General features: G+C 34.8%; 1 protein-coding gene across 1 annotated transcript; it reads left to right on the top strand.

The window, feature by feature from the left end:
* The first annotated feature begins 244 nt into the window (after window positions 1-244).
* SELENOP (selenoprotein P) lies at window positions 245-11,364 on the top strand. The gene is made up of 5 exons (XM_055325626.1): window positions 245-400; window positions 3,631-3,846; window positions 4,585-4,797; window positions 6,086-6,203; window positions 9,887-11,364. The coding sequence occupies exons 2-5, from the start codon at window positions 3,644-3,646 to the stop codon at window positions 10,526-10,528; spliced, it is 1,176 nt and encodes a 391-aa protein (XP_055181601.1). The 5' UTR covers window positions 245-400; window positions 3,631-3,643; the 3' UTR covers window positions 10,529-11,364.
* The last annotated feature ends 11 nt before the right edge of the window (window positions 11,365-11,375 follow it).

The following is an 11,375-nucleotide window of genomic DNA, read 5'->3' as shown; positions in this document are numbered from 1 at the left end:
AACTTGCTGGCTCAGCAAATGCTTTTCCCTATTATAGTTTGAAAAAGAACATGACTTGGAGGCCCTTTTACCCTTAGCCCTTCCGCCCGCCCCCGACTGTACCATTAAATTCTAGATACTGGGGTGATTAAAAAGGATAGGAAATAAATCAGTAATTGCAAAAAAACTTTCCCCCTATTTTATGCTTGGCAGCACATCCTTTCTTTTAAGTTGTTTATAATAATCAGTTCAAGAGTTTGCTCTGCTTGCAAGGTCACAGTCAGAGCGGGCAATGAACTTTGGACTATTGCTGGAGAGAGGTAAACAACAGGACTATAAATACCAGGGCTTCTGGCTGGGGCTTGGAAGAGCTGCAGAGCTGAGCAAAGAGAAGGGAAGCAGCCCGGTCAGAAGGGGTTGTGTAAGTAGGAACTTTACTTTGATTCCTTTAGAGTTGGCTAAATAATTTGATTTTGAGTCTGATGAAATGTTTCTGTCATTTTTAAAGACAGGATAGATTTTTTAAAAAGGGAGATGGGTAAATAAAATAGAAATAATATAAAAGAAAGAGAACAAAAGAGTCTGGAATTGGGTGTGGTGGGTGAGATTCTGGCCCAGGCACTAGGCTGTCCTCTGATTGCTGCCCTGCCTTCCACTTGAAGATGGGAGCAGGGGAGGCTGGAGAAATGGAATGCTGTTACTCTGCAAACAGTCGTGTTGTTATATAAGCAGTATTGCATATTCAAGCTTAAATATCTCCCACTGAAAAGCAGAGTGAGAACTCTAAGGAAAAATCAGCCCATGGATTTGAAGGGTAGAGACTGAAATATGGCCATTCTACATGCTGTAGAAATGTCCAGGGATATTGTGAGAGTTTCAGGAAAAAATAAAGAGAGCTGGGGTGGCAGGTGGGAGAGAACAGGTTCTGTCCATTGTACAGAAGTGCTTTCCCTTAAAAGAGTTAAAACCCATGTCAAATCAGGTGGCTTGGAATTAAATGCAAAGTTTTGCAGTGTACAAGGTGAGTGGGGCTTTCAGGTGAATGAGGAAGGACCCTCAGATGCCAGTCTGAATTTCAGGAAAAGGTTTCTGCATATTTTGCCTTTTAATGGGGAATTTAAAACAAATGTAAGCCTGTATTTGATAAAAAAAAATCTAGTTTTGTGATTGAAAAGTGTTGAGATTAGTGAAACTTTACAACTACTTTGAACAGCTTCCAATAATTCCCATTTACTTATCTTCATTATTTTATATGGCTATCTGATAGCTATAATTATAATCAAATGTTAATTATGTAAAAAATGATGTTAAGAAAATGAAGTTGAACAGCCTATTGATCATAACAAAAGAAGAAAATTTGTGTGAACTCCATAATCTACTACTCTCTGCCAATGACTTTATGCCTTTTTTTAATCAAAAAACTAAATGAGGGAAATGAGTGGAAAAAAGTCTTTTCATTTATATTTAGCCCCTTGAAAGTGTATGTATATGGTAAAGTGAGCATGCCAAGTGCTGAATTTATTCTGAAGATTCCATAATTACTGAAATTATATTCTAGAAAGTAGGGGAAATCTCTCCATTCTAGTAAGAAAGAAAACAGCTTGAATTATTTTAATGTTCTCTTTGCCATCCTAGGGCATAAACTAACTAAACCCTGGCTACTGTAGTTGTTAGAGGTGATCTATCTAATAGCTGAGAGATCATGTTTTGGATTTAGCAGAACTGGTTTGAATCCAGTCTCTTTTGTGACTTACTAGCTATGTGGAGTTGACCCAGATGCCTAACTCTCTCTTAGCCATGGTTTCCTGAGCTGCAGAAGAGGATGATGATGGTCACATAGTTGTAAGGATTAACTGACATGATATAGAGAGGTGCTTAATACCACTTGTGTAGAGTTCTGTAAATGCTCAATGAGTGGTTAGCTATAACGAGGGTAATTTGCACCATCAGTATAAATACTAGGCTAAAGAAATTCCCTAGATTTAGTCCAGATATAGCCTTTATTTTTAAATATTAGGATCTTAAAAATATTAGAATAGTTGGGTGTCCTTAATAAATCATTTAATTTTTCTCTCTCTTCTCTTTTGTTAGGCTCTTATCAAGATATCCTATATAGGTAGGAATTTTGTTTGTGTTAAATAATGTGAAAGATAGTCAGGCTTTTGTTTATCTATTTATTTATTTTATCTTATTTTTTTAAAGATTTTATTTATTTATTCATGAGACACACACACACACACACACACAGAGGCAGAGACACAGGCAGAGGGAGAAGCAGGCTCCATGCAGGGAGCCTGATGTGGGACTTGATCCAGACTCGATCAGCCCTGGGCCAAAGGCAGGCGCTAAACCACTGAGCCACCCAGGGATCACCCTAGTCAGGTTTTTAAAACTTCTATCTATATGTACCAGTGCATGAGAGCTCCAGTCAATCTGATTCTAGCCTTTCTACACCCATCTTAATTTGGGGCTCACTCTAGGTAACTTATTCCGCATTCCCTCCCCTACCCCCTACAAAAGTTCTTCTGCTTATCCCAGTCTGAAAGTGTGACAGCTTCCTAGTTCTAGAATGTTGTCCTGATCACTCTCCACAGACTTTTATATAAGAATAAGCTTGTTCCTGGTTGGATTTTTCTTTTCGGCTCATCTCTGCTGAATGTGTTCCTTATTTTCACCACCTCTCCACAAATCACCTGTTTTATGTGTACCTGTCTACTGAGAGAGTTAGCCTTATTTGGGGCAATATTTCTGGTCAGATATTTAACTTTTCTACCCAGAGAGGGCATCTTTTTACCCAAGAGCATGCCACCTAGTCACAGAAACTTCCTGAAAGTCATGGTAGTCAATATGTAGACTGAGTGTAAATTGCAGTGAGCTTGGAATGATAGAGGGGGAGTTATTTGCGACTGTTTTCCTTGGTCAGGTTTTTTTCTTTGGTCCATATTTATCTGGGATGTGGTAGTAACATTTTGGCAGGTGCTTTTATACCTGAAAAGATTCAAATCCTTTATTGTTTACATAGAGCTAGACTTTAAAAAATAAGAGGAACAGAAGGGAGCTGTACCAAAGAGACTTATAAAAACAGAATGCTTGAACCTGAAGAGCCCCATGTAAGCCACCTTCAGGTTGGCAAATTGTCCTTTTTGCCACCTCTTTTCTTCCTGGGTTCTCTTTCCATGCTGACTTTTTCCATTTCTGTGCAGAACCCGCTACTTACCTTTTCCTTTTCTTAGATTGGTGGATGATAGAAAGCAGCAGCCAGAACTTGGTGCATCTTAAAAACAAAATCATTTGTAGAATGTTATTTGGTTATAGGGGCTATCTCAAAATTTTTCTAAACTTTTATCTTCTCCTAGACAAGTACTTGGCTGCCTGTTCAGGCAAATCTCCATTGCATGCTTACTAAAATATCTTGCCAAGCCAGGTAGTTAGGAGATACTTTGATAACTCCTCTGCCTCTGGCTGATTTTCTGCCCCATCTGGGAAGATTTGGTGCAGAGACCCAACATAATGAGGCTGGCAGCGCTGGGATAGAATTCATAGGCTAGGTACTGATAGGAAGGTGAATTGGACTGGCTGGCTTTATAGAAATTCCTGGTGATGACTTTGAGGTCACCTGTGAAGATGACAGAAAGATTTCTTCTTTTACAGGACAACCCCAGCAATGTGGAGAAGCCTGGGGCTTGCCCTGGCTCTCTGTTTTCTCCCATGGGGAGGAGCAGAGAGCCAGGGACAAAGCTCCTTTTGTAAGCAACCTCCAGCCTGGAGCATAAGGGATCAAAATCCAATGCTGAACTCAAATGGTTCAGTGACAGTGGTTGCTCTTCTTCAAGCCAGCTGATACCTGTGCATACTGCAGGCATCCAGGTGAGAGGCTTTCTGTGGTCTAGGATTTCTCAAGGGGAAAGCTATTAAATACATACATACATGAAATAAAAATAGAAATGGAAAAGATGTGTTTATTAGAAAAACTATACAAGTTTGCATAAAATGTATTAGAAGAAAGTATACTAGGAGGATATACACCAAAAAATTTATAGTGGTTTTCCTGGGATTATAGAACAATTGTCTTCATTTTGTGGACCTATATTTTATAAATGTCCTACTAAATATGTATTACTTGTGTAAGGAAATATTCTAAAACATAATCCTGCAAATATGTTAGTTATTTTTATACAGGAAGCAAATACTGTGCTTTGCTGGAGTAGAATCAACACTAGATTGCCACCAAATGTCTTGTGTCATTTAACATATATATGCGTATATAAATTATATGTATAACAAATGTTTTTTATTTGTTGGGTTATTCAGTATTTATTGGGTAGAATACTCTGTCAGATGGATTAAAAAATACACACTTTGTATTATTAATTTGAGGACCAAATGAGCTATTTCTTGTGCAACCATTTGGTGTTTGGTATTAACTGAGCACAATTGCTCAATAAATTGAAAAAAACAGAAGTTTTAATTTTTTACGACAATACAAAGAAGAGATAAGTAAAAAAAAGTGAAAGAGTTTCATGTGAAAAATAGCAAGGAGAGAGAAGTCTCTAATAGAGTAAATGAGATTATTCCTTTTTTTTGTATTTTTCCCAAATATTTTAGATTGGAAGACCTGCGGGTAAAGCTGGAGAAAGAAGGATTTTTGAACATCTCTTATGTTGTTGTTAATCATCAAGGACTCTCTTCTCAATTAAAATATGTGTATCTTAAAAATAAGGTTTCAGAGCACATTCCTGTTTATCAACAAGAAGAAAATCAAACAGATGTCTGGACTCTCTTAAATGGGAAAAAGGATGACTTCCTCATATATGACAGGTATGTACATACACACACACAAACACACACACCAAATTAAAATATAACTTGCTTTTCATTTAATAGTAAGTGATTTGAAATAAGAAATCTTCTTTTGTTTTATTACCAGGTACTCAGAGTGAGCACATTAGAATGTTTGGTTTTAATGTTTTTGAAATGACTCTTTTGTGCAAAGAATTCACCATTCTTGTAGGGAAATAGAGAAAATTAACTATACATTTCCCCCCCATAGATTGGCATCCTGAAAAAGAAGGATCAATTTGTATATCATGTACAAATCTAACTTGAGAATTTTGCAGATGAATAACTATACTTTGCAGACCACTTGCTTATCTCTACTCTGATTAACAGTATAAAAGTTACATACCTGAATTTCTGAACTATACAGTGTGTTAATCATTTATGTCAAATCTGCATAAATCTGCTTTTGATCCCATGAATGAATAAAACATTTGTATTTTGAAGAATCCTCAGTGCTTACGTTATTTGGTTAGTTGGTGCTGTTTTTTTCTGACTTTTCAGAAATGGTGAAGCCAGACTCTGTTTAGGCCTAAGCCCTAATTCATCTTATTCTAAATATTTTTAATATTATATATTCTTTTAGGATTGCAAACTTCTAATTTAGATAGTTGCAAAGTGTAGCTTCTTGATATTCACATAATATTATATATGCTGGGTAAAATGTAGGCAAGAAGGACATTTCAACTCCACCATTTCTGAGAATACCAAGTATTATAGTTTCATTTCTTTCATTATACTGAAATTTTTTGTTGCATCAGATATATTTTTTAAATAAGTGGGACCAAGACATGAGGATCTTTTTTGTTGTACTGTGATTTTTTTCTTGTGTGGAATTTGTGCTGCCATAGCAGTTATGAAAACCTCATGTGATTTGCAGAGCCCAATTTATGATAGGTTGGTGGTTTGGGCATTGGTAGGTTTTATGTCTATTACCAAATTATATTTGACCAAGTCACAATAGCTAAACTATGTAGTTTTGATATTAATAGTGGCATATCTATAACATTTTGAAATGCTAGGGTTAGACTTAATGTTGTTGTGCTGTGACCTAAGCTGGTATTCAGTGTCAGGGAGCTCATTTGAGACCCCATTCAAGGAAATTTACTGAAGTTGTGAATGGGTCTTAGTTAAAAAGACCATTAAACCAAAAAAAAAAAAAAAAAAAAAAAAAGACCATTAAACCAACAATATCTAACCCAAACTGCTTGAGTATGATCATGATACAGAAAATATTGTAATGATATTGTATTTCTTTTTTTTTTTTTAGATGTGGCCGTCTTGTATATCATCTTGGTTTGCCTTACTCCTTCCTAACTTTTCCATATGTAGAAGAAGCCATTAAGAGGGCTTACTGTGAAGAGAAATGTGGAAACTGCTCTCTCACGGTATTTTATTTTTCTCAATTATTTTCACTGGGAGAAAAGAGAAAATCTTTTAAGAGATATCTAAATAAGTTAGTGTTTCATGACCAATTAGCTAATCAATGTTTCTGTTGGTATGCGAAAAATAAACGACAACAGTAATTTTTATAATTACCCCCTCTTTCTATTATGTAACATTGTAAGACATCTTTACAAGGTCTGTATTGCTGCTTTTATCTAGGAGGAGTTTGAAAACAAAAATCAGTGTAGATTGAATATTTCAAATACCACCAAATGATGTTGCATGTGTTCAAAGTGGTCAAAGAATTCAACCAACATAAAATAACATTATTGTAATAGCCTGAATATGTTCACACAAGAGCATAGTGATAGCAAAGCTTATTCATGGCATTACCCAAAATGGAATTGGGGCCCAGATAGCTACTTAATTTATCAAGGATGTAAAACTATCAGCTTTTCCAGGAAGCCCTTACACTGGCTGCCTATTCTGTAGTTAGTATCACCATGTTTATTTAACAGTGGAATAGATTTTTTTTTTAAGATTTTATTTACCCAGAGAGAAAGAGACACAGGCACAGGCAGTGGGAGAAGCAGGCTCCATGCAGGGAATTCGACGTGGGACTCGATCCCAGGTCTCCAGGTTCACACCCTGGGCTGAGAGCAGCACTAAACCACTGAGCCACCTGGGCTGCCCTGGAATAGTTTTTTTACTTGTTACCGATATTTCTCTCTTAACCGTGAGAATATTTCTTCCTTGTTAGGAGAAGCTCTCTTTTAAAATACTGTTTATAAAAAGATACTCAAGGAATGGATTTTAATTTATATTAACTAGCCTCCCCCTGCCCAATGTTGAAAATAATTCCAAACAGTTTTCCTTAATAGAGCAAATTGGCAAAATTTGAACTCAGGTTTAAAAATAATTCTGAATTTTATTTGTGAGCTATACATCCTTCAGATTTTTCCAGTTGTAAAAAAAAGCAATCTCAATTTTTAATGAATTATTTAATTAACTAATTTAGTTGTTATGAAGCACAACAGATTACTATAGTTATATAATTTTCCACATTTTAATCTTAATTATAATCCTATGAAACTTATTCTACCGCTTTTTTTAAAAATTATTTAATTTAATTAATTAATTAATTTATTTTTAAAATTATTCTACCGCTTTTAAAGATGGGAAGTCTGAGGTGCAAATAAAGAGTTAACTCAATGTTTAACTTCTATTAAGTGCTTATAAATGCTAGCTATATTGATTCCTCATATTTTGGGTTTATTTTAGTATTTGGCATTTTTGCAAGTGCCTAATAATACTCAGTTATATTGAAACAAATGCAGAAACACTTCACATAACATGCTTAAAATTTACAAACCACTTGTGAATAGGAATTATATACCATATATATCTGATATACCAAAAAAAATTAGAGTATTCCTATTTCATTGTGTCCTAGATGCCATTAATCATATGACACCTTAATTTATGTACTATTAAAAAATGTTATCAGTAAAGGTAGGATGCAATGTTACCATCAACAATAGGATGCATTCTGATTTTAAAAACAAAATGTGAAAAAAATACATTGTAGGATCAACAAAATATAGTAATTGATTTTTGAAATTAGACTACTATCAATCTGAACATTTAGAGCATTATGTAGTGCATTTTAAACATTTATCAGCTTGTTACTAAGTTTATCAAATTTTGTGTATTATTAAATTCTCAAAAGTGAAGGAAACAAAACTAAAAGGCAACCTATGGAATGGGAGAAGTTACTTGCAAATGACATATCTAATAAAGGGTTAGTATCCAAAATATATAAAGAACTTCTAAAACTCAACACCAAAAAATCTGAATAATCCAATTAAAAAATGGGCAGTACACATGGACATTTTTTCAAAGAAGAAATTGTTCTGGTTTAGTGCTGCCTTCAGCCCAGAAATGGCCACATTACAGATGGCCAACAGACACATGAAGAAATGCTCAACATCACTGATCATCAGGGAAATACAAATGAACATGGGGAGAACAAAAAGAGAGGCAAATCAAGAAACAGACTCTTAATTGTGGAGATCAAATCGAGAGTTGCTGGACGGAGGGATTGGGATTAAGGAGGGCACTTATGTTGAGCACTGGGTGTTATATGTAACTGATGAATCACTAAATTCTGCACCTGAAACTAATATTGCACTGTATGTTAACTATCTGGAATCTAAGTAAAAACTTGGAAAAAATAAAAAGAAATAAGATAAAATAAAAAATAAAGCAGAAAAAAAGAAAAAAGAAAAAAGAAACGAACAAATGAGCAAAGGGAGAAAAGAGAGAGAGGCAAACCAAGAACCAGAAACAGACTCTTAACTACAGAGAACAGACTGATGGTTACCAGATGGATTGGGTTAAAAAGGTGATGGGGATTAAGGAATTCATTTGTTGTGATGAGCACTAGGTGTTGTATGGAAGTGTTAAATCACTGTATGGTATGCCTGAACCTAATATTACACTGTTGTCTTTTTTTTTTTTTGTATATATTTTTTGAAGTTCGATTTCCCAACATACACTGTTGTCTTAACTGGAAATTGAATAAAAACTTTAAAAATTGCATTAAGTTTTCAAAAGTAATTCAGAAATAACCAAAAAAATATAGCATTTAATAATTGTATGCAAAATCCAGTAGAATTTTTAACTTTTCAAAACACTGAATCATATCACTTAGAAAATCAGTTTGAGGGACCAAATACTCTCTAACTTTACTTACAAATCACTCTAGGTAGAAGTTTCATATGATATTGCTGTATCTGTAAGCTTTGAGCCTATGATGTATGGGCACACGAAACAAAAAAAAAAAAGACTTGCAGCAAATTAACAGATTGATGCAGAATGGAATCTTTTGCTCAGTGGAAGATGGGCAGTAATTTGCTACTTGCAGCTGACAGCTCTACAGTAGAGACACAGTAGCAAAATTAGTGAAGTTCAAAACATTTCCTGACATAAGCTGAGGCATGAAAAACAACCCATTTTGAGGAGAGTTTATTGGCATTTTTGAGCTCTCAGAGAGAATTGGTTTACTTCAGAATATAACATTAAATTTGAACAGAAGAGTAGATTGATACAGGTGTAAAAGTTTCCATGTAGTTCTACTGCTTTTAAGATTTGGTGTTTGTTTAATGTAAGTTATTTTAGCCAGTTTTAGTTTTACTTTTGCAGATGTAAGTTCAGTGGTTCATGCTTTCGTTTTAAGCCTTACGTATCTCTTAAATTCTTCAGAATTCTTAAAAATTTGGGAAATTCTCTTGGTGAGGAAAATTTGAATTCAGCTGTTGATTTAACCAGTATGGAAACTTAGGTGAACTGTTGAATTTTAATTGTCTTATGCTCTATTTTATCTACTTGCAAAACATTAATGTTAATTCTTTTGTGAGATGCTTGAGGATTCTTTGGTTAAATGCAAACTTTGCACAAGAAGCATTTTATAATTAGGTATAATGGGAACCAAATTTTTTAAAAAGGCTAGGTGTTGAAACTGATATCAAGTTTTTATCTCATTAATAAGAGGCTAGAAAAACAAAGCAAGTTCAATCCTAAGTAGCTGGTTTGAATTTTACATATGTTAGCTCTACAGATAATTTTTTGTGCACTTCTGCTAAATCTATACACTTGTTGATAAGTAATTATAAATTTGTTCTAGGTCCTGGAAGATGAAGAGGTCTGTAAAATGGTATCTTCAGGCACCGTGGAAAGCACAACTGAGGCTCCCCAGCCACATCCCCATGACCACCACCTTCACCATCATCATCATCATCATCATCATCATCATCATCATCAGAAGCATTGGCATCAGCCTCATGAGAATGATGAGCTTTCAGAGAATCAGCAACCAGAAGAACCAGATGTTTCCAAGCATCCTGCACCTCAAGGCCTTCATCGCCACCATAAGCACAAGGACCACCAGAGACAGGGCCACCCAGACAACTGAGATATGCCAGCAGGAAGTGAAAGTTTACAACTTTCTGTTCCACAAAATCAGCTCTGACGAAAGGGATGTAGAAACCAGTTACTCTGCAAATTGCCTAGAGATTCAGGGTTGGCCCCTAGCAGCTGATGCTGACACTGACGACATCTGATATTTGAAAAGACAGGGTCTGCAATCACCTGACAATGTAAAGAAACCCTCCCCTCTTTATGCAGCTGACAGGGACTTTGGGCAGAGGAGAACGTCATTGAGTCTTGACAGTGACGTTGGCCTCCAGCTGCATGACAAGCAAGTCAGCAGCTCAGGCCCACAGAAGCCAGCACCAACTGAAGCTGAAAATATAAGACCAAAATGTGAAAATGACTTCCATATTAAATACTTTAAATAGGATATATTCCCCAAGTCAGTCTAGACAATTTCATTTCCAGCTTTTTATAAGCTACCACAATAATAATGATCCAAAAATAAGAATTAGATTTGTACAAAGAAATCTATTATATTGGCCTCCAAATTTTAAAATATAAGTCAAAGAAATTTTGACCCAAACCATATTTTCATTATTTTATTATAAAGGTGATTGCAGCATTTGGTTAATATGTCTTTCTTTTTCTTTTTCCAGCATTCTACTTGCATTAATGAAAACAGAGACATAAACTATGACCTAGGGGTTTCTGTTGGATAGTTAGCAATTTAGAATGGAGGAAGAACAACAAAGACATGTTTTCCATTTTTTTCTTTACTTATTTCTCAAAAAAACATTTACTCTTTTTAATCTTACATTTTTAACTGATTAAACCTTTAAAGAACTCAGTGAATTCTATCTTTTAGGTTCCAGAAATACTGACACAAATATTTTAAATATCCATTTACACTTTGTATATCTAAGAGTCATATCTTGGTTTTTACTATCACATATACATGAAGCCTTTATATCTTGTTTCTTTATCTAGCATTGTATCAGCCTCTTTAAAATTTGAGATAGTCTATCTTGAAAGTTGTAATGGAAAAGATAAAAGAATGTTGTCTATATCTTGATTGCTTAGAAAGTACTTCCATAGTCAATGATGGTTCAATAGGTAAACTAAGTCCTATAAACCTGAACTCCTATATGGTTAATACTATTAAGCAAGAATGTAGTGCATAATTGACCAAATGTGGATTTGTTTAAATAAACTCAATTTAAAAAGTTTAAAGCTCTCTTTTC

Source organism: Nyctereutes procyonoides, unplaced genomic scaffold, assembly GCF_905146905.1.
Source record: "Nyctereutes procyonoides isolate TBG_1078 unplaced genomic scaffold, NYPRO_anot_genome, whole genome shotgun sequence".
Classification (NCBI taxonomy): Eukaryota; Metazoa; Chordata; class Mammalia; order Carnivora; family Canidae; genus Nyctereutes; species Nyctereutes procyonoides.
Note: the sequence above shows the minus strand (reverse complement) of the source record. Positions and strands in the feature narration are given on the sequence as shown.